Genomic DNA, 23291 nt, shown 5'->3' with positions numbered 1-23291 from the left:
GAATGTTTTAGCTAATCGTTAAATGTGTGCCCGGCATTAGTGAGCACTTCTCCTTTGCTGAGATAATCCATCCACCTCACAGGTGTGGCATATCAAGATGCTGATCAGACAGCATGATTATTGACCAGGTGTGCCTTAGGCTGGCCACAATAAAAGGCCACTCTAAAGTGTGCAGTTTTATCACACAGCACAATGCACAGATATCACAAGTTTTGAGGGAGCGTGCAGTTGGCATGCTGACTGCAGGAATGTCCACCAGAGCTGTTGCCCGTGAATTGAATGTTCATTTCTCTACCATAAGCCGTCTCCAAAGGTGTTTCAGAGAATTTAGCAGTACATCCAACCTGCCTCACAACCACAGACCATGTGTAACCACACCAGCCCAGGACTTTCCAAGATCGTCTGAGACCAGAAACCCGGACAGCTGCTGCAACAATCGGTTTGCATAACCAAAGAATTTCTGCACAAACTGTCAGAAACTGTCTCAGGGAAACTCATCTGCATGCTCGTTGTCCTCATCAGGGTCTCGACCTGACTGCTGTTCGTCGTTGTAACCGACTTAAAGGTGCTAAAAAAGATGTTTTGTTTTATACATTTTTGCAATATTACTTGAAACTGTCTTTACTAACTGATAAAACACTATTTATTAGGTGCACTGAAAGGAATAATATTAATATACATCATCTGTGCACGAGGTAGGGCCTTAAAAACATCAGCCAAGATTTGCCCTCTGGCTTGTCAATCACTGCCGTGACATTCCTTGTGAGAGACGAGCGCGGCTGCGCGCTCCAGTAACTTTCCACACTCCACAGGCGCAGCATACAATGTTTTTGTCAGGAGACAGGAGTAACAACTGCAGATTATGAGTTACCTGCGGTGAGTCCGACTGTCACGATCACCTGTGAGAGTGCCCATCAGCCACTAGAGGGCACTCCATCTTGGACTCTTGTTTTCACCCCTTGGACTACAATTCCCATATTCACCCCTGGACTCATTATTACACTCATTGCACTCAGCTGTTTTGTGTTTCATCATTAGTGTCTGTCTATTTAATCTCAGTTGTTTCTGTCCTCAGTTGTGGTTTGTTGTATTTGTTACGTGCACTGTTTTGTATCTCTGGCTTGTTGTTTTGTGGACTGATTACCTGGATTTTGACCTCTTGCCTGCCTTGGATTTACGTTTCTGGACTCCCCAATAAATACTTATGCTGCACTTGGATCTACCATCTTGTTCTTGTGTGTGACCATGACAGAACAAACCACCATAAACAGATCCAGCAGCATGAGCTTCCGGATTCCTCCGCCAGCCACCACGAGGGAGCGGATGGCTCAAGTTCGGGCTTTGACGGCCCAACGTCAGGACGGCTGGGAGGTAGGATGCTTCGCCAAGGTCTTTTGGACGATGGCGGTGGGGCTGGGGTACAATGATGCAGCTTTAAAGGATTTCTTTAATTGCTGCCTTGACGATCCTCTGCCTCAATGTGAGATGGAAGGGCTACGGATTTTAGACTTCTGGAGATTCGCCGCATATCTCCGCCATCGGAGAGAATGGACCTCACCGAGTCAACCAGGCAGTCTGCATGCTCCAGCCCAGGAATCCGTTTCAGAAGGCACAGGGGACGTGGGCGCTGAGCCTCAGCTTCACTCCGGTAAAGGGAGGAGGAGAAGGAAGAAGGCTTCTTCCATCCTTCAAGGCCCGGAGGCCGCTCCAGCCAGTGAGTCCGCTACAGAGCCCGCTACAGCCAGTGAGTCCGCTACAGAGCCCGCTCCAGCCAGTGAGTCCGCTACAGAGCCCGCTCCAACCAGTGAGTCCGCTCCAGAGCCCGTTCCAGTCAGTGAGTCCGCTCCAGTCAGTGATTCCACTACAGAGCCCGCTCCAGTCAGTGAGTCTACTACAGAGCCCGCTCCAGTCAGTGAGTCTACTACAGAGCCCGCTCCAGCCAGTGAGTCTACTACAGAGCCCGCTCCAGCCAGTGAGCCCTCTCCAGCCAGTGAGCCCTCTCCAGCCAGTGAGTCCGCTCCAGTCAGTGAGTCTACTACAGAGCCCGCTCCAGCCAGTGAGTCTACTACAGAGCCCGCTCCAGCCAGTGAGTCTACTACAGAGCCCGCTCCAGCCAGTGAGCCCTCTCCAGCCAGTGAGCCCTCTCCAGCCAGTGAGTCCGCTCCAGTCAGTGAGTCTACTACAGAGCCCGCTCCAGCCAGTGAGTCTACTACAGAGCCCGCTCCAGCCAGTGAGTCTACTACAGAGCCCGCTCCAGCCAGTGAGCCCTCTCCAGCCAGTGAGCCCGCTCCAGCCAGTGAGTCCGCTCCAGCCAGTGAGTCCGCTCCAGCCAGTGAGTCCGCTCCAGCCAGTGAGTCCGCTCCAGCCAGGCATGCTCTCCCTATCAGTCCGGTGATGGCCAAGAGGGCTGTCCTCACGTTCTATGTTTTGGCGGTCTTGCGTGCCTGGAGGATGCTCTCAGAACAGCCCCAGCCTGAGCACGCTGCCGTCCCAGAGCAGCCCCAGTCTGAGCACGCTGCCGTCCCAGAGCAGCCCCAGTCTGAGCACGCTGCCGTCCCAGAGCAGCCCCAGTCTGAGCACGCTGCCGTCCCAGAGCAGCCCCAGTCTGAGCACGCTGCCGTCCCAGAGCAGCCCCAGTCTGAGCACGCTGCCGTCCCAGAGCAGCCCCAGTCTGAGCACGCTGCCGTCCCAGAGCAGCCCCAGTCTGAGCACGCTGCCGTCCCAGAGCAGCCCCAGTCTGAGCACGCTGCCGTCCCAGAGCAGCCCCAGTCTGAGCACGCTGCCGTCCCAGAGCAGCCCCAGTCTGAGCACGCTGCCGTCCCAGAGCAGCCCCAGTCTGAGCACGCTGCCGTCCCAGAGCAGCCCCAGTCTGAGCACGCTGCCGTCCCAGAGCAGCCCCAGTCTGAGCCAGCTGCCGTCCCAGAGCAGCCCCAGTCTGAGCACGCTGCCGTCCCAGAGCAGCCCCAGTCTGAGCACGCTGCCGTCCCAGAGCAGCCCCAGTCTGAGCACGTTGCCGTCCCTGAGCAGTTCCAGTCTGAACACGTTGCCGTCCCAGAGCAGTTCCAGTCTGAGCCCGCTGCTGTCCCTGAGTCCTCCGCTCTCCCTGATACGGCCACGGAGACCGTTACCGAGCTGCCCGCTCTCCCTGATATGGCCATGAAGCACCCTTGGCCTACTGCCCTGCCGCCGTCCAAGCCTTCTGCCCTGCCGCCACCGCCCAGATCTTCTGTCCTGCCACCATCATCCAAGCCTTCTGCCCTGCCGCCGCCGCCCAGGCTTTCTGCCCTGCCGCCACTGCCCAGGCCGTCTGAACCGTTGGAACCAGCCTGGTCAGTTCCTCCGGCACCACCCTGGCAATCAGCCAGGATTCCAGACCCGCTGGAACCAGCCTGGTCAGTTCCTCCAGCGCCACCCTGGCAATCAGCCAGGACTCCAGAACCACTGGAACCAGCCTGGTCAGTTCCTCCAGCACCGCCCTGGCTATCAGTTGGGCACCCTGGATCTGGCCCACCATCCCTCCCCCTGATCCTCCTCCTGTCCACCTCCCTCCTGAGTTTTTTGTGTTTTTGTTTGTTGTCTGGTGGAGCGTCTGGTAGCCGCTCCTTTGAGGGGGGGTAATGTCACGATCACCTGTGAGAGTGCCCATCAGCCACTAGAGGGCACTCCATCTTGGACTCTTGTTTTCACCCCTTGGACTACAATTCCCATATTCACCCCTGGACTCATTATTACACTCATTGCACTCAGCTGTTTTGTGTTTCATCATTAGTGTCTGTCTATTTAATCTCAGTTGTTTCTGTCCTCAGTTGTGGTTTGTTGTATTTGTTACGTGCACTGTTTTGTATCTCTGGCTTGTTGTTTTGTGGACTGATTACCTGGATTTTGACCTCTTGCCTGCCTTGGATTTACGTTTCTGGACTCCCCAATAAATACTTATGCTGCACTTGGATCTACCATCTTGTTCTTGTGTGTGACCGTGACACCGACATAATGAATCCACTAACACGACACAGCGAATGACGGTGGTAAACACTCATGTTCCAATACTCCTGCACGAGTTTTATGAGGCGTTCCCTTGAAATGAGCTGTGAAGAAGAGGGGTTGTTCTTACGCATGCGCTGATTTCAAAAACTCAGTAACAGTCTTTGGTTTCTCAGTCGACGAAAAGATCCTCTTTTGCACCTTTAAATGGGCAAATGCTCACATTCGATGGCGTCTGGCACTTTGGAGAGGTGTTTTCTTCACGGATGAATCCCAATTTTCACTGTAGAGGGCAGATGGCAGACAGCATGTATGGCGTCATGTGGGTGAGTGGATTGAGTGGCCCATGGTGGCGGTGGGGTTATGGTATGGGCAGGCGTATGTTATGGACAGTGAACACAGGTGCATTTTATTGATGTCATTTTGAATGCACAGAGATACCGTGACGAGATCCTGAGGCCCATTGTTGTGCCATTCATCCATGACCATCACCTCATGTTCCAGCATGATAATGCATGGCCCCATGTTGCAAGGATCTGTACACAATTCCTGGAAGCTGAAAACATCCCAGTTCTTGCATGGCCAGCATACTCACCGGACATATGTCCCATTGAGCATGTTTGGGATGCTCTGGATCGGCGTATACGACCAGTTCCTGCCAATATCCAGCAACTTCACACAGCCATTGAAGAGGAGTGGAGCAACATTCCACAGGCCACAATCAACAACCTGATCAACTCTATCAGAAGGAGATGTGTTGCACTGTGTGAGGCAAATGGTAGTCACAACAGAAACTGACTGGTTTTCTTTTATAACTGATCAGACTCACGCTTTTCCTAAAAATGACGATCATAATTGAATGTTCAAAAGAGCCAAAACTCTTCAAACTCCAACTGACAAAAATTCAAATCTATCTATCTATCTATCTATCTATCTATCTATCTATCTATCTATCTATCTATCTATCTATCTATCTATCTATCTGTCAGGAAATGAACACAGACAGAGGATCCAAGTGCAAGTATAACAATATTTATTGACAGAATTCGCTGTACAATAACTTCACTCCAACTGGACAGTCGATGCAGAGACTGAGGCGTGCAGAGACGGTGGCGTGTAGCGTGGTTACGAGCAGGGTGGCACAGGGCTGTAGTGGGTATCAGAGACCAGGGATAATCCAGCCCAGAAAGCAAGGCTGTCACAGACACACCTGGCTCTGCACCCAGCCAATCACGTCGCACTCCCTCACCAGAATACTGATCACATGCACCTGACACTCATCACCAGTCCAATCAGCAGCACTATATAAGACGTTCACAGTCACTCAGTCATTGTCCGGTCTCGTTAATGCATACTAACCTGAATGCTTACCTTACGGACTCCTTACCTGTCTCCAGTGTGTCTCCCGTATCCTCCAGGATCTCCAGTCCTTTGTGAGTGTCTGTGTGCAGTCTCTGTTCCCTGTCTCCTGGTCATCGTTGTATCTGGTGTGAAGATCAAGTTCCGTATTCCTGTCTTGATATCTCCTCTGTCTGGCTCCGAGTCTCTCTGCCTTCATTAAGCCTGGTGTGAAGATCAAGTCAAGTATCACTGTCTTGATATATGCTCTGTTCAGGAAAACTTCATCTGAGATATTCACCTGCTACTGCTCTGGTTGTCTCAATAAACATCATAACCTTTACCTGTGTCTCCGACGTCCTGTGTTACGTAACAATAGGAGCCTGTGACGATGGAGACTGTGCATTACCAATTATACCAGTTCAAGTTAAATCCAGTAAGGGACAAAGGGTAATTGAAACTTATGCATTTTTGGATCCTGGAAGTTCTGCCACATTTTGTTCAGAATGCTTAATGCACAGCTTGAAATTAAAGGGAAAGAGAACTAATATTGTCTTGAAAACAATGGGCAATCAAAAGGCTACTAATAGTACTATTTTGACTGGATTGGAAGTGTCTAGCCTATCTGATGACATATTTTACAGCCTTGCAGAAGTTTTCACTCAAGAGAAATTGCCTGTGTCCAGAGACAACATTGTCACACTAAGGGATTTAGATAAATGGTCATATCTGGTCATAAAGGTGTTAAGATCCCCCAAATTCCTGCTGATGTGGATTTGCTGATTGGAGCAAATGATTCCAAGGTAATGGAGCCCTGGGAGGTTATAAACAGTGATGGAGAAGGACCTTATGCAGTTAGAACCTTATTGGGATAGGTTGTAAATGGACCACTCCAAGGAAGCAAGAATAATGGGAACAAGACCAAATGTCCAGATCTTATTGTTAACAGGATTTCTGTAAGCAAATTGGAGGAGATGCTCAACAAACAATATAATCATGACTTCAATGAAAATGTTGCTGATAAAAAGGAAATGTCAAGAGAAGAGCATGCGTTTATGGAAAAGGTAAGCAAGTCAATTGAGCTTCAAGATGGACATTACAAAATTAATCTTCCTTTCAGGATGGAAAAACCTGTGTTGCCAAATAACCTTTGTGTGGCTAAACAGCGCTTAATTGGATTAAAAAGGTAATTTGAAAGAAATGATGTTTTCCATCAAGAATATAAAGATTTCATGGATGAGGTAATGAAGCAAGGTTATGCTGAAAAGATACCATCGCATCAGTTAAAACCGGATGAAGGGAAAGTTTGGTATATCCCTCACCATGGGGTTTATCACCCCAAGAAAGAAACATTAAGAGTGGTATTTGATTGTGGAGCCGCCTTCAAAGGTACATTGCTTAATGATCAACTTCTACAGTGTCCTTATTTGACAAGTTCACTGTTAGGAGTTCTCGTGAGGTTTCGGCAAGAGCCAATTGCATTTATGGCAGATGTAAAGGCAATGTTTCAAGTTGCAGAAGAGGATACTGATTTTCTTCATTTCCTATGGTGGCAAGATGGTGATTTGAAACAAGAACCTGCGGAATACAGGATGAAAATGCATTTGTTTGGAGCCGTGTCATCCCCCCATGCTTGCTATGCTCTACGCAGAACTGATGACTTTCTGGAAAAGGTAATTGACACAATTCACACAAACTTTTACATGGATGATTGTCTGAAAAGCGTAGCTTCAGAGGAGGAGGCCATATTGATGATCAAAGATCTCACAGCTATTTGTTTAACAGGAGGTTTCCAGTTAACAAAGTGGGTTAGTAATAGCCGTGCAGTACTGCAAACTGTACCTGAAGAGCAAAGAGCCCATGACATAAAAATGATGAATCTGGACAAGGATCAGCTACCAATGGAAAGGGCTCTTGGTTTGTGGTGGTGTGTTGAATCAGATACTTTAAAATGTTTTAAAAATACTTTAAAAAGTTTAAAATGACTATCAAAGATCATCCTTGCACCAGGCATGGTGTTCTTTCGACGGTATGCTCTGTGTATGACCCTTTAGGATTTTTGGCACCATTCACTCTTACAGCAAAATATCTTCTGCAAGAGCTATGTAGGACAAAATGTGGTTGGGATGATCCGCTACCTTCAAATCTCCAAAGACAATGGTCTTTTTGTTTGAAAGAGCTTGGGAGGATGGTAGATTTCAAGGTGGATAGATGTCTAAAACCAACAAGGATGGACAAGTCTACCAACATTCAGCTGCATCATTTTGCAGATGCAAGTACACTTGGATATGGCACTGTAACATATCTTAGAATGGAGACAAAGCATGACGTCCACGTAGCTTTTCTACTCAGCAAAGCTCGAGTAGCACCTTTGAAACAAGTAACCATTCCACGTCTTGAATTGACGAGTGGACAAAATGTTGAGGGCAGAGATACAGTTTCCATTGGTGGACTCTGTGTTCTGGACAGACAGTATGTCTGTATTAAAATACATAAAAAATGAGGACAAACGTTTTCTTACCTTTGTGGCTAACAGAGTCTCTGCAATAAGAGAAATTACAACACCGTTACAGTGGAGATACATACCTACATCTCAAAATCCAGCAGACTGTTGTTCCAGGGGTCTGAAAGCAGACTAGATGTTAACAAATGGAGAATGGATCAATGGACCAGGTTATTTGTGAAAATCAGTGGAAGAATGACCAGTGCAAGTATTTGATTCTACTCTTAAAGAGGATGATTCTGAGGTAAAGAGGAACATTTGTGTAAATAGCACCATTGTAAATTAAATGCCAAATGCTACTCATAGACTGATCACTCATTTTTCAGACTGGACAAAGTTGAAGGTTGCTGTTGCTTGGCTCTTGAAGTTAAAGAAAGTTCTGAGACAACAAAGTCAAAAGCGGAAGGAAATTCAAGTCTCTGTAGACTCTTCTAGAGTAGTAGAGACAGAGCTTCAAAAACTAACAGGCTCCGCGATCACACCGAATCTAACTTTGGAGGACCTGAATGAAGCTGAAGCAGCTATTGTCGCATTCAGTCAATGGCAGCAGTTCAGAAAGGAAATTGCTGCTTTGTTGTCTTCACCTGTTTCAAAAATAAAAAGAGACAGCAAGTTGTATAAATTGGATCCTATCTATCAAGATGGTCTTTTGAGAGTTGGAAGACGATTGAGGAACTCTGCTATGCCTGAGGAAAGAAAGCATCTGATTATTCTGGCTAAGGATCAGCATATTGCCACACTCATCTTGTGGCATATACTGTACATCAACAGTTAAGCCACAGTGGAAGAAATCATATGCTTTCCAAGCTGAGGAAAAGATATTGGATCATTAAGGGTTATGCAGCTGCCAGAAAGATCATAAGCAGTTGTGGTCATTGCAGAATTTGGACTTAAGGTGAGTGAACAGAAGATGGCAGACTTGCCAAAGGAGAGACTCCATTTACAAATGTCGGAGTGGATTATTTTGGTCCTGTGGAAGTTAAAAGAGGACGTTCCATTGCAAAACGTTACAGAGTTATCTTTACTTGTATGGCAAGTCGAGCAGTTCATCTGGAAGTCGCCTATTCTTTAGACACGGATTCATGTGTCAACTCTCTACGAAGATTTATTTGAAGACGAGGGCAAGTAACTCACATAAGATCAGACAACGGTACAAATTTTGTTGGAGCCGAAAGGGAGTTAAAGGAAATGCTCAGTTCATGGAATAAAAATAAGATTCAAAAGGCAATGCTTGTGAAAGGTGTCCAGTGGAGTTTCAATCCTCCGGGAGGTTCACATTATGGTGGAGTGTGGGAGCATATGATCAAAATGGTCAAAAGAATTTTGAGTTCCATCTTACATCAGCAAACTTTGGATGATGAAGGATTCCATACTGTGCTGTGCGAAATTGAGGCCATTTTGAACGATCGCCCAATAACCAAGCTGTCAGAGGACCCAAATGATTTGGAGCCACTTACTCCAAACCACCTTCTTCAGATGAAAGGTAAACCAGTATTACCACCTGGACTATTTGACAAATCTGAATTATACAGCAAGAAGAGATGGAAACATGTCCATTATATGTGTGACTTATTCTGGAAAAGATGGACAAATGAATACTTGCCTTTGCTTCAAGATCAACAGAAATTGAATAAGGAAAGGAGAAACTTTGCTCCTGGTGACATTGTTGTCATTGTGGATTCAACAGCTCCACGTGGATCTTGGTTAATGGGATGAGTTCTTTAAGTCTTTCCAGATAAAAATGGACTTGTATGTTCTGTACGAGTACAAACTAAAACCAGTGTACTTGAGAGACCTGTGACAAAGCTTTGTCTGTTTTATGACCGCATGGAAACATAATGGACTGATTTCAAAGACTGTGTTTAATTTCTAACCTACAGAGGACTGATTGATGCAAGGTTTACAGTGTTGCTTTGATGAATAAATCTGATAAAGCAGTATTTGGAGGACGATTTATCTTGTCTTGACATTTGACTTGACATTTGATATTCAACAGTATTCTTGACATTTATTCAGCAGTGCTTTGATCTGCCTGCATTGACACTATTCTTTAAAAGAAAAAATTATATACCAGTTATCAATGCTTTGACACAATCTGCATTGTAAAAAGCGCTATATAAATAAAGGTGACTTGACTTTGTGCTTTACTAATGCATAATTGTAAAAAACGTTAATGAGTAATTGCTAATTTATTTACACTTAACTAATGCAAAATTCTGACCCTTACAATATAAAGTTAATCATTAATTACGAGTGTGTTCATTCTTAACTAATGCTTAATTGAGAACAAGTTCATCATTAATTAAAGCTTAACTAATGCATTATTCTGGACCCTTAAAATAAAGTGTTACCGAAAAATCTGTTACACATGTTTTTGCAAATTTGGCTGTTGTGAGATATTATAAATGTAAATAATATTACATGTGATAAATAGTAACTACAACAATGAACAACATTTGTATTATCAATTTATTTCTTTGAAAAATTATAAGAGCATGCATTAATATGTCAAGACAACACATTACAGAAAATAATGTATAGTATACTTTAGTTTAATTACTCCACCAGTCACACGTAAGCTTACAGAAAATAAACTACTGCCACCCATTAATCTGGAAATGGAATCACATGTTTTTGTTCCTCTGTTTTCAAAGTAAAAGCTTATTTTAGGGACATGTTAGTTTAATTTATAAAGCACATTTAAGAACAACAGATGATAAAACCAAAGAGCTGTTCAACAAATGTAAAGAACAATAAAGAACAAAGATGGGTCTTCAAAGAGGATTTAAACATAGAAATAGAAGGGGAAGATCTTATGTAGAGGGGAAGATTATTTCAGAGCCTAGAAGCAGCCACAGCAAAAGCTAGGTCGCCTTCAGTTTTAAAATGTGAACAAGGGACTGAGAGGAGAAATTGAATAGATGACTAAAGAGATCTAGACGTAGGATGCGGGTAAGGAGATTACAAATATACTGGAAAGCACAACCATGTAAAGCATTAAAAACAAAAAGCAGAATCTTAAAATAAACACAGAACTTGACAAGTCAATAATCTGGCTGCCGCATTTTGCACCAATTGCAACAAATCCAGAGATGATTCAGACCCAGATAGAATGAATTACAGTAATTCAAACTTGATGTTATAAAAGCATGCATTACAGTTTCAAGGTCCTTCATAGAGAGCATCTTCTTGATTCTATCAACTGATCTTAATTAAAAGAAACTGCTTTTCACAACGGCACTGATCTGTTTATCAAAAGACAATGTGGGATCGGAAAAAAAAAAAACTGTTGGGCCAAAATCCATTATGTAAGTTTTATCAAGTTCATCAAGCTCACCCAGCATTTAATGACTTGACATGCACACAGATTAGACAAAGAACAGTTGTTGTTTTAAGTGTAAGATAAAACTGAGTATCATCAGCATAGAGATGTGATAAGTTGTGTTTCTGAATAATATGAACAATATAATATGTTGATATTAAATGTTAAACTGAAAGGTTTAAAGTATCTGCTCATGCACCACACAAACTCGAACAGAAAGCAGAGATAGTGATAGTTAATTAGTGCACTTTAGACTTTTCTCTGCTTGGGTCTTAGTAATGGTTTTCCAGGATGAAGGTATATCTGCAGGCTTCACATTGTACTCTTTAGCAAACTGCTCATTAAAATTTGCCATCACATATTTCCAGTAGGCTGAACCTTCAATGCTGGGGTCGGGCTGGATTTCCCAGTCTGGATAGATGTCACTGTATTTCTTGTATAGATGCCACTCACCTTTTGTGTCAGTGCAACGAAAACTTAATTCACTGTATACTGATGATGAACAGATGTCAGTTGATAATTTTCTGGAGCAGTGATGTCTGCAGCCCTTGAGACCCTGTGGTCTGTGGACTGAGACAAAGTGTTTGGTGTGAGCGACTCCACCTGCCTCACATGGTGCTTTACAGAACGGACACTGTTTCCCACATCCCCACACCCGTCTGAACAACACATCCTCTGGTTTGGTTTGTAATTTTTCCAGTATGCTCTGAATATCTGTTGCCTTATAACTTTTCTTCAACGACTGGTCCATTTCCTCCACAGAACTTTTCAACATTTTTGCAAACTGTTGCTCATTGACATTGCTCAGTGACAGGAATGCATCCACTGCATCCTTAGGGAACACAAGCCTGTGTTCAAGTTTTTTGCAAATGCTCTGTGTGAATTTCCTAATGTCATTAGTCTCTGTGCTTTGCTCTGAATCTGTGATGGCCTGCATTATTTCTCTAGTGACCACACTGAGGAGACTTTCCTCCAGTTTCGACATTCTGTTCTCTGTTGAAAAGTGTTCTGTGACCTTTTTAGAAATGAATAATTTCACAAAATATTCATAATGCTCATTAAAATGTGCATATAGTTTAAATTCAAATTCATCAAGAAGATTTTTCAAGACTGAATACTGAAAAGCTGTTCTTGTTCCAAAAACGAATGCATGTTCACCGGTCAGCATCACTTCAGCCATTTCTGTGCCCAAGATCTCAGAAATGTATGTTTGCACAGCAGGTTTCAGACAGTTATTCAGGAATTCATCAGCTTTTTTCTGACACTGATCCCGCTCATGGAAAAGGTCTATGAATCCAGAATGATATGTTTGTTTAAACCTTTCCAAACCTATGAGTGGGTCATTGTCCTGGATAAACTGATAGTGAATATCTTCAAATTCTCTCCCAGTGAAGCCACAGATGTGTAGTTTAAGAGACAGTTCAACATCTTCTGTGATTGTGAGATTTTCATGAGCCTTAAGATTCTCATCAATGAGGTTCAGAATTTCCCTAATGTATGTGTCATCATAATCAACCTTGGTTGCACGCTTTTCCTCCACATATTTTCTACAATCATCAATTAGTCTGTCTGACATCTCTTGAAACCTGTTCATCCAATCTGGAGAATGTTTACTGTCTTTGTTGATTTTCGGGACAAATTTATCATGGCCATATGCATTTAAATCTTTTACTTTATCCAAGTTTTCAGCCATTGAACTTCCTCTTGGTTCAAGATTTTTCCTCAAATTATTTAAGGTTTTGTCCATGATATCTTCTTGTTGGAGCCCTCTACATGAGAGTGTCTTGACAGTGTCTTTCCACATTTTTTCGAAAGCTTCATCCAGTGTTTCATCTGACATGTCTGAATTGTTTTTCCGACAGTCTTCAAGCAAATCTAGCACTTTCTTCTCCATTGTATCCATGCATGTCTTCTTGATTCTCTCCACCTTGATTGTTGCATATCGACGTGAACAAGCTGCATTAAGTTTTCTTTCTATAGAATTTGACATCTCTGTTCTCAAAAACTTGGCACTATTTATGAAGTCTTGCCGATATCTTTCCACAAGTTCAACGTGACCCTCTCCCTGCTCATAGTATGTTTTGATTTGGTCAATAATTCCCTTTTCACCTTTTGAGAGCTCACTCTCTGCATTTTTCACCAAAACATAGTGGACATCTTCAATGGTGCACTTATCAGGGATTTCAAATTTTCCATGGTTTAATATTTTTGTTTCAGCTTCTAATGTCCATGTGTGCATTTCCTTTCTCATTGCCCAGTCCCATCTGTTGTACTCAGTGCACAGTTTGATGTATGCATCAGCCACCATGCTGTTTCTGAAGCTGAAGATGAATTTCTCAAATTTCACAGCATTCCACAAGCTTTTGGTCCATTCAAGAAATTCACAAATACTCCCTGACTTGTAACATCTGAAGGTTTCAATTAAATGTCTTTTAAGTGCATACACAGACTCACTATACCCAGTACTCACTTGTGCCATTGGAGGATTTCCATGCCACAAACTTGGAATGTAGTGATCACCATGCTCAGTGTCGTACTCCATTACATCAGTGAAGTTCTGTAACTGCAATTTGTTCTCCATTTTGGCTGCTGCTTGAGTCATTTCATTCAGTTGCTTCAACAGAAACTGGCGATCTCTAATGTTTGAATCATGGGCTGAGACATTACCAACATTTTGGTGTACAAACAAACACTTGCGTTTCTTACCGATTTCTTTCATCCTGATGAAGGCATGGACAACAATCTGTAGAATGTCCTTCATCTCAGTGGAGTTCTCCATGGTGATGTTGATGATTGTAACATCACTCAGTCCAACAACAAGTGTAGCCAACTCATTGTCATGCTCATGGCTGTTGTCAAGTGTTGCTAATTCAAGGGATTTGAGTCCCTCTGTGTCAATTATTAGTAAATAATCACAGTTGAGTACTGGTTTGAAATCGTTTGTCACTCTGATAAGCTGAATAAACGCTCCTCTGGTACATCTTCCATTGCTTACAGCAAACTGAACTCCAAACATAGTGTTTAGCATGGTGGACTTTCCTGAGCTCTGGACTCCTAAAACTGTGACCACCACAATCTTATTGTTAGGCTTCACTAATGCATTTAATTCAGAAAACACACTAGTCACCCACTCTACAGGTATACTGGAAGCATCCCCGTCAATTAGTTCTAGAGGGAAGCCATCCAGAAGTAGTTCAGCACACAGTTGAGGCAAGTGCTCCAGTTTGTTTTGGGAGTTTTCTTGTATTGAGTGATAGACTGACGCCTCATAAAGCTGACCCATCTCACGAATGAAGTGTTCAATTCCCAAAGAACTATTTGAAATCTTTCTGTCAAGCTTAGCAATGTCCTCCTTCTCTTCACAGACAACATTTACACTGCATTTCTCTTTATATTTCTTTCTGAGGTTAGGCAGTACTTCGCGAGAAAGATTCTCCAGATTCATCTTCATCCATTTTAGGAAATAAGATCTTTCCACCCTTGGGCATGATATTGCTTGGATAAAGGAGTTCATTGTAGCAGACGTGTCTTTTTCATATTGTTGCTTTCTCAGTTTCAGCTTTTCAGTCTGAATGTGGTCTTTGTACGTCTCAATACTCTGATCCCCTGCTTTCTTCATCTGCATTCCTCCTTCTCCAACTTTGCCAACATCTTTAAAATCTCTCCCTGCAATGGCATCTCTTTCCTCTTGAATTGTTCTGTATCTGTAATTTTTGATGTGATTTCAATTGCCCTTTTTTTGGATCTCTGACATTCCTCAACATCCTCATCCACCTTGATCCCCAACTCTCGTGCAGTCTCAGCCATTTGAACAACTGATATTCTGTGTTTGTTTTTCTCAACTGCATCTTCCATCTTGGTCCGAATTTTCTTAACAAAGTCTGCTTCATTCTGCTTCTCTTTAAATATGAAATTGTGTTTTTTCAGATTAAGATTTTTAGCTGTATTTCTTGTATATTGATTGCTTGAGTCCCCCACCAAAAACAGTTGATGCTTCAAATCCTCACTGGCGACTGAAATATACCGTGTATCTGGAAGTTTGTGTTCAAAGAACACAAACACTGCGGTGGATGTCTTGCAAATGAAGGAGTATTGTTTTTCAAAGTTCTGGATGTCACCTCTCAAGTTTGCAATAGCTACAGGCTCAGGAAAGACATCTATGTTTGTATTACCACAAGGAAAATACCAGCTAATCTCAACCAAACCATTTGCAATTTTCTTTGGGATGTCACCACAATCCAGGTTATGGTGTATAAAAATATCAGTAGACTGTTGTGATTTGCTGAGCAACTTGTTCAAAATATGTGACTTGGAAATGTTGCATCTACCTAGTCTTACAAAAGACACTAATGGCAAGTCTGACAGAACAATTCTTTCCTCCACAAATCCACTTGCATCTGTCAGTGAGTGTGGTCTGTACTGTTGCACAATGCCTCTCATTGCCCAGAGCATAAGTGTGATCTGGTTCTCATGATTGTTTGGAAGAAGCAATGGTACAGCAAACTGACACATGGACATTTTTAAAATCATTTCCTGCTGAAGAAAACTGTCAGAACAAAGAAATAGGGCAGTAAAAATGTCTAAAGGGTTTACTTGAGCACCATCTGATTCAGAGATTTCCTGATCATCATCATCATCATCTTCCCAGTCTGAATCATCATCATCTGCCCTATGTTGTGAGGAAAACTTAATACTCCTTGCTGTTGTTTTTAGCATCATTAGTCTGTTCAAAATCAGCCATGGCAGATCTAAAACAGTCTGGGCATCCTCATCCGTGATGCTGTCCTTTCCAATCTGCAGCACATCACTCAAGGTGATCTTTTTGTTATAGTACTTTGTCAAACCCAAGTTTTGCAGGAGTTTTTTAACGATTTCTGTAAATAAGAAAAAAAAGAGACATTACTGCCATCTCAGTCACCTTACAATTATGACCATTTTCTTAGAATTCTGCAATATACACTGATAAGCCAAAACATTATGAACACCTAGCAGAACATTGTCCAGGGCATCACACTCCCTACACAGACTTGTCATCATCCCATAGTGATTGTGGAGCCATCACATCACACTAAACGGTGCACATGTACATACGTATATGTGATGTAAAGCCGAGTTCAGACTGCAAGGAAACAATGCGATATCATGCCAGAGTTCTCTTCTTCTTCTTCTTCTTCTTCTTGTTTTACGGCAGTTGGCATCCAGCGTTTTGGTGCATTACTGCCCCCTTTTGCTCCGGAGTGTTGCCGGAGTTCTCATGTGAGACTGGGATTATTATTAAATATAGTAACCCACAAGAAGCTTGAAATACAAATTGCCTTTTTGCAGCGAAAACAAGGGGGGAAAAAGAAGAATATGGAGGAGGAAATGGTTGGGGAGACTGTGGATTGTGTGTTCTGCAACGAGAGTTGGAGGTAAATAAATAACTTTTCAATGTGCTGCTGTTGCGGATGGTCAAGAAAATGTTTGAGTTTTGTTTCTGTTTGATATAATTGTAATGTTTATCTGAAACGAAGCCATGCTTGCTGATATTGTGGTCTATAACTCCTCCCCGAACTCCCCGCTGCTCTGTATCTTGCTCTCTCATTGGCTGTCGGTCATCGCCGATGTAGTTCTCAGTCAGAACACTTTTCACACAGCAGGATTTTGAATCGCCGACAGGTCCAGATATTTAGCATGCCAAATATCTCACGGGTGTCGACGACTCGTCGGCGATTCTCTCAGATCGCGTCTTTGCTCATTCACACTGCGTGATTGTCACTCGCGTGAACGAGCACCGATTTGCCTGTGATTTCAGCCATTTGTCGGCGATTTCTCAAAACCTGTCAGCGAGCCAAAATCCGGGCTAAAATCGTGCAGTCTGAACTCGGCTTAAAAGAAAATGGGACTCATCGGACCAGGTGACTTTCTTCCACTGCTTGAAGAATCTTCTTCCACTCACTTGCTGAGTGTGATTCACTGTGTGTTGTGACACATTGCTCCCATTACCATCATTAATATTTTGTGACCTTCTGCTGGCTCGGACCAGATGGGATAGCCTTCTTTGCCCTCATGCATTGATGAGTTTTCATTCCTGCCCATTTCTCCTGGAGCCAACATGTTGATTATGGGAAATGATGGTTTGCTTACCATCTAATTTACCCAGAACTTAATATGCGGCCTGCAGCAGGTGTTCAATGACATTCGCTTTATCTGTGACTGGTCATAATGTTTTGACTGGTCAAATTTTATTTTATTAAATTTTATTGTATTTTATCAGATTGTATTTTTATTTATTGCCAATTTAATTTAAATGAATAAACATAAGCATTTTTTTATTTCCACTAACATAAATTCAATTTATATTAAAGTACAATTACTATTTAGTTATTAATAATATTTACCCATAAATTGTTATACATACTACATAAATGATTATTAACTGACTCACTTTTTTCTAGAGAGGGTGGTTGTTCCATGTTACTGTCTGATTCAGCACTATCACTGCTTTCATCACAGAGGGTGTCTTCATGTTCAGACATTTCCTGCATATTTCAAGAGATATTGCAATAACAAAACAGTAAATCATATCCAGTGGTCCCCAGAAGTATTTGGACACTTTTTAAACTGCTTTAAATCCATGTTCACTAGACTTTGTGCTTCTTAGACTTCCATTTACAGTATCAGACTGTGTGCATAACAATTATGCATTTGGCAGATGCTTTAATCCAAAGTGGCTTATATTGTATTTCAAGGTATACATTTTATCAGTTCAATCATTTCTGTGCTTTAAACCCATAACCTCGGTTTTGTTAGAGCCATACTGTTTGATATAGTGGAATCCACACAGTATATAATAAATATAAAAAATAAAAATAATTATCACTGTGATGTCTTCCATATGATGCAGTGCTGACTTTTGAGCTTCAGGACTGCAGGTGTTTAGTACACAGATTTTATGCTAAAGTGGTTCAACTGTTTATCAAATACAGTATCTTTAATTGCCCTCTCCATTCAAACATTGCTGTTCAGACTTGTTCCTCTGAGGTGGAATGAACTGCCAAACTCCACCAAATCTTACATCCTTCACAACTACTCTACTTTCTGTTCAGCATTTCACATCTGTTATACCCAAGTATGAAACAAGATGAGAAAACTCATGAATAATACTTTTAATCACATTTTCCTAACTAGTGCTTACTATTTTTTTTTTTAATTTAGTGAGATAAACTATGAATATGTACAGTTGCAAACAACAAAAATCACATGCTTGACAAAAGCTATACACTTGGCCATTTGCTTTTCTGTATAGTAATTCATAAACATGAATTCACTGATTTGTTTTAAATGTATAGAGAAATAATCTTAAAGATAAAATGTATATTTTTTTCTAATGTGCATTTTGTGAAAGAAACAAACTGAAACATATATACTGGGTGCTTCCAGGAAGACAAAATCAAATTATAATAACCTAAAGCAATGCGATTTTATGAAGAAAAAAAACAGACGGAAAAAATTGCCATTACTTACTCTGTACTTGGAATCTATCCCTCTTCTCTGAGGTCTACAGGAAAACACCCTCTCCTTTATCTCAATGGACTGTACCATCATCCAGCACCACAGGGGAGGATCTCATTATAACTGTAAAAACACAAAACAAACTACCATAGCCACACAGTAACCTATTCCAGAAAGGTCTTTTCTGTTAAAATAATATTAATGATTTTGAAAAAAATATTAAAAGCAGTCTTTAGGATATTAGAGTTTATTTTCCATTAATTTGTTACTTTCAGTTTGTCACGTGTGTTGCAAGAAAAGGAACTTGAGGATGCGAACTGGCTTGGTTACTTTTGAGTTCAACAATTGATGACTGGAGACATGAATTCATCAGAGCTGTCAAAGATAGAACTGATTATACAGTCAAGGTAGACAGCCATATTAAAGGGGTAATCTCTGAAAACTCTTTAGTTTGATCATATTTATAAAAGATAAATGTTGTACAGTCTTTCCGAAAAAAGCTGAGCTCCTGGAGGCGTGTCTGCCGTCAGTGCTGTGGGCAGCTCAAGAGTCACGAGCGCGCACAGCTTCTGCATAGCTGCAACATCATTATAAATACAAAGCGAACAAAAACTTTCGTGTTGTTAACTGTAAAAAAGGCCATCGTTTTTCTGTCCCTCTAACCTCTCTCTATTAATCTCTCACTCTGTATTTCGAGGTTCACGCATACAAGGTGCCTTACTTGAGCCAATCAGCGTCCAGAAACCTTGATCACGTGATCTCCCCCGCCCTCACAGAGACGGTAGTTCAGTGCAGCAGGACACGGAGATGGATGCTGAAGTTATAACGGCATAATTGTTTATAGATCTTTTATTGATTGTCTTTTGGATTATGGGTTGTGCGTGAATGCAATCCATAACTCAATAGCTGATGTAAACTTAATTTGCTCTTGTAAACAAGTTATTCCTGTGATGTAACAAAATGTGCTTATGTATGTATGTATTCACAAGTGTGCTTGTAACCCTCTAGTTCTATGTTTGTAACCATGCATTATTTTCTTAACATAAATTATTATGTTAAAAATACCTAAATAATTATGTATAAGCTTGTGTATTGGTAGAAAGGATTTCCTAATCTCTCTGGTTCTTCTGCTGTACACTGAAAAAATGTTCAGTCAGTTCAACTTAGGTTTTACAGTGTATAATTTCTAACTGTGAAATTCATAAATCAAGCATTCTGCATTCGTTCAGGCTGGCCTCGTGGTCAAGCTCTGCTATCAGCTGATTCGCAAATTCCAACCCCACCCATACCAGCTGATCCGATTTCTACAGACTCCATTGGCAACTCTAAAATAAGGCGCAGCTTCCGTCTCTCTGCTTGCTTGGCTGCTTTCACTGCACACTGCTTGCAATCAATCAAGATAAGTGAAACTGTCTTTTTATGCTATGTCACTATCGGTATCGTGGTGTACATTCCTCACACCTCAATCATACAGCGAAAAGGCTTCAGTCATTGGACAAAATGGCATCGTGCCTCAGACTGAAAGGCTTCAGGTCTCAAGAAAAACAACGTCAGGTGTCAGGTCTCGTACAATTAGGCATCAGACAAAACAGCCTCAAGGCAGGCACACACCAAGCCAACGCCAACAAACTAGTGGCGACAAAAGCAGGCTGTGGGGTTGGCTCACATCGGCAGCGCCTGTGTCCAAAGTTACCCTGACACACCAAACCGACGCTCGACACCTGATGGCCAAGTAGCATGTCCATTCTGCACCTGCGAAAGATGAAATGCCTTTCCGTACCAGCAGGTGGCAGTATCTGAGCAGAAAAACAGCAACAGGCTGAATGAAAATGTAAATGTGACTCTTCCATACAGATAGTGGTATTCTGTTTTTATTGTTATTTTTGATGCATTGCATTTTTATTCTTATGTATTTGTTTCCTTTTTATGTAAAGCACTTTGAATTACCATTGTGTATGAAATGTGCTAAATAAATAAAATTGCCTTGCCTACTCAACTCTCTGACAGTAGGTGGCGCTGGAACAGCAGAAATAAAGCCGTTTCCTTGGTAACCTCTGTACACAAAGCAGCTGTACTTAAAACAACAAATTCAAATAGCTGGAAAGATTTTTTACTTCTCTTATAGAAATGAACCATGGTTTTACTACAAATAAAACAAAAAAAAAACATGGTTATTGTAGTTAACCATGGTAACCACAAATTAACCATGGTTTTGCTACACTATAGTTTATGGTATTTGTAGTAAAATTATTGTTATACAAATAGTAGCCTATAAAACTTAACCATGGTTAATTTTCGTATGTGTTCATGATAGTTTGCAATGCAAGCTAGTTGCAATGTGTTATTTTGCTAACTTTTTATACATACAAATAAAACTAGTGAATAATACAAATTTACAAAATAATCTCAGTGGGATAGCCTATGTTTTATACAACTTAGTGTAACATTTAACAGAAAACTGCATGCACGTGACATCACATTGAGGCGGGGCAATTTGCTTCTTTCTAAGTCCATTTCGTCTGATGCCTTTATGACTGATGCTATTTTATCTGAGTCCGTTTTGGTAGCCTTTTGGTATGAGGCTGTTTCGTTTGATGCCTAATTGTACGAGACCTGACACCTGATGTTGTTTTTCCTGAGACCTGAAGCCTTTCAGTCTAAGGCGCGATGCCGTTTTGTCCGTTGACTGAAGCCTTTTAGTCTGAGGCATGACACCATTTCCTTGTATGACTGAGGTTTGACAATGTCCTAAAATGTACACCGTACATGTGGCCGGCTTTATCAGTTCATTATGACGTAACAATACATGAGGTTTAATTAACTTGTCAGTGAACAGTCTGTTTTAATACTCAGAGTGATTTACTAAGTGTAAAGTGTGCAAAAGTGTTAAATTGATGCATAAATGGGGAGAGTGACATCTGTCTGCTCCGTGATGGCATCACGTGAAATAGGGACCGCCCACAGCAGAGATAATGTGACATGCTGTGGGTAAGTCGCACGTTTTCAGCAGCCGGAGAATTATAAGTTAAAATGATTAAAAACACATAACTAACTGCTTTATTGCGGATTTATTTACTATGGCTCTGATCTCCATGAATACAATAAGAAACAATGGTAACTTTAACCTCATTTAACAGTACATTAGCAACATGCTAACGAAACATTTAGAAAGACAATTCACAAATATCACTAAAAATATCATGATATCATGTCAGTTATTATTGCTCCATCTGCCATTTTTCACTATTGTTCTTGCTTGCTTACCTAGTCTGATGATTCAGCTGTGCACAGATCCAGACGTTAATACTGGCTGCCCTTGTGTAATGCCTTGAACATGGGCTGGCATATGCAAATATTGGGGGCGTACATATTAATGATCCTGACTGTTACGTAACAGTCGGTGTTATGTTGAGATTCACCTGTTCTTCTGAGGTCTTTTAAACAAATGAGATTTATATAAGAAGGAGGAAACAATGGAGTTTGAGACTCACTGTATGTCATTTCCATGTACTGAACTCTTGTTATTCAACTATGCCAAGATAAATTCAATATTTAATTCTAGGGCACATTTAAAGGGATAGTTCACCCAAAAATGAAACATATCCCATGATTTACTCACCCTCAAGCCATCCTAGGTTTATATGACAATGATGAACATGGAGGCGAAGAGGAGAGAGCAAAACAAAACACCGGTCACAAATTAGAAGTCTAGATAAGAGAAGAGGAGCTTGAGTTTGTTGCCCAGCCCTATTTGTTTGAACTGTGAGGCGTCTAAGCTTACGATACTCCTAAATCCTGTGTCATACATCGTGTCACAGGTTACTCATTTGGGGTTCACTACCGTCCTGTGGCAGAAGGAGGTCAAGGGCTTATACATCTACAGTCAAAGATCGTGGCAATGAGGATACAAACATTGCAGAAACTATTGTATAGCTCAAATAATGTACCCTGGGTGGTTTTTGGGAGATCTATACTTAAAGATATTGGGGGAATAGGTATTGATATAAGCAATTGTTTCTAATGCAGAGATCTTTTGTTAAAAGGTTTTCTGATTTGTCTTGTAGTTTTTATGTGTCAGCGCTAAAATCATGGGAATTGTTTGAAATATCAAGAACAGTTGATGAGCATTATGGTGTAGAAGAACCTCTTTTTTTATCCTCTTATTGAGCTTCACGTGTATAAAACTCATATTTCTAAAAGATGTGGTGATCTTCAGTGGAGATTGATTCATTGTATCTTAGCCACAAATCAGTTTATTACAAAGGTGGATGGAAATGTTGTATCTGTTTGTCCATTTTGTGATACCATTGATACTGTTTTTCATTTGTTTTGCAATTGCCCTAGACTTGATCCTGTTTTTGTACTTTTGAGAAAAAATAATAACAAAATTGGGGTTTCCGTATACTAACACAGGTTCTGGTCAAATAATTAGAATATCATTAAAAAGTTGATTTATTTCACTAATTCCATTCAAAAAGTGAAACTTGTATATTATACTTATTCATTACACACAGACTGATATATTTCAAATGTTAGGGTTAGGATTAACTCCAACTAAGTATTGAGTGCTGTACATGCTCATACTTTTCATGTTCATACTTTTCAGTTGGCCAAGATTTCTAAAAATCCTTTCTTTGTATTGGTCTTAAGTTA

The 23291-nt window shown here is 41.4% G+C and overlaps 1 protein-coding gene across 1 annotated transcript; it reads right to left on the bottom strand.

Moving 5' to 3' along the window:
* Positions 1–11286: 11286 nt before the first annotated feature.
* LOC137015118 (up-regulator of cell proliferation-like) lies at positions 11287–17651 on the bottom strand. Its single transcript, XM_067379834.1, is given in 3 exon segments — positions 11287–14762; positions 14765–16018; positions 17572–17651. Coding segments are annotated over 3 exon segments (4665 nt in total). The 5' UTR covers positions 17600–17651; the 3' UTR covers positions 11287–11379.
* Between the last annotated feature and the right edge of the window lie 5640 nt (positions 17652–23291).

This window comes from Chanodichthys erythropterus, chromosome 3 (assembly GCF_024489055.1).
Source record: "Chanodichthys erythropterus isolate Z2021 chromosome 3, ASM2448905v1, whole genome shotgun sequence".
In the NCBI taxonomy this organism is placed as follows: Eukaryota; Metazoa; Chordata; class Actinopteri; order Cypriniformes; family Xenocyprididae; genus Chanodichthys; species Chanodichthys erythropterus.
This window is presented reverse-complemented; position numbering and strand designations above follow the sequence as displayed.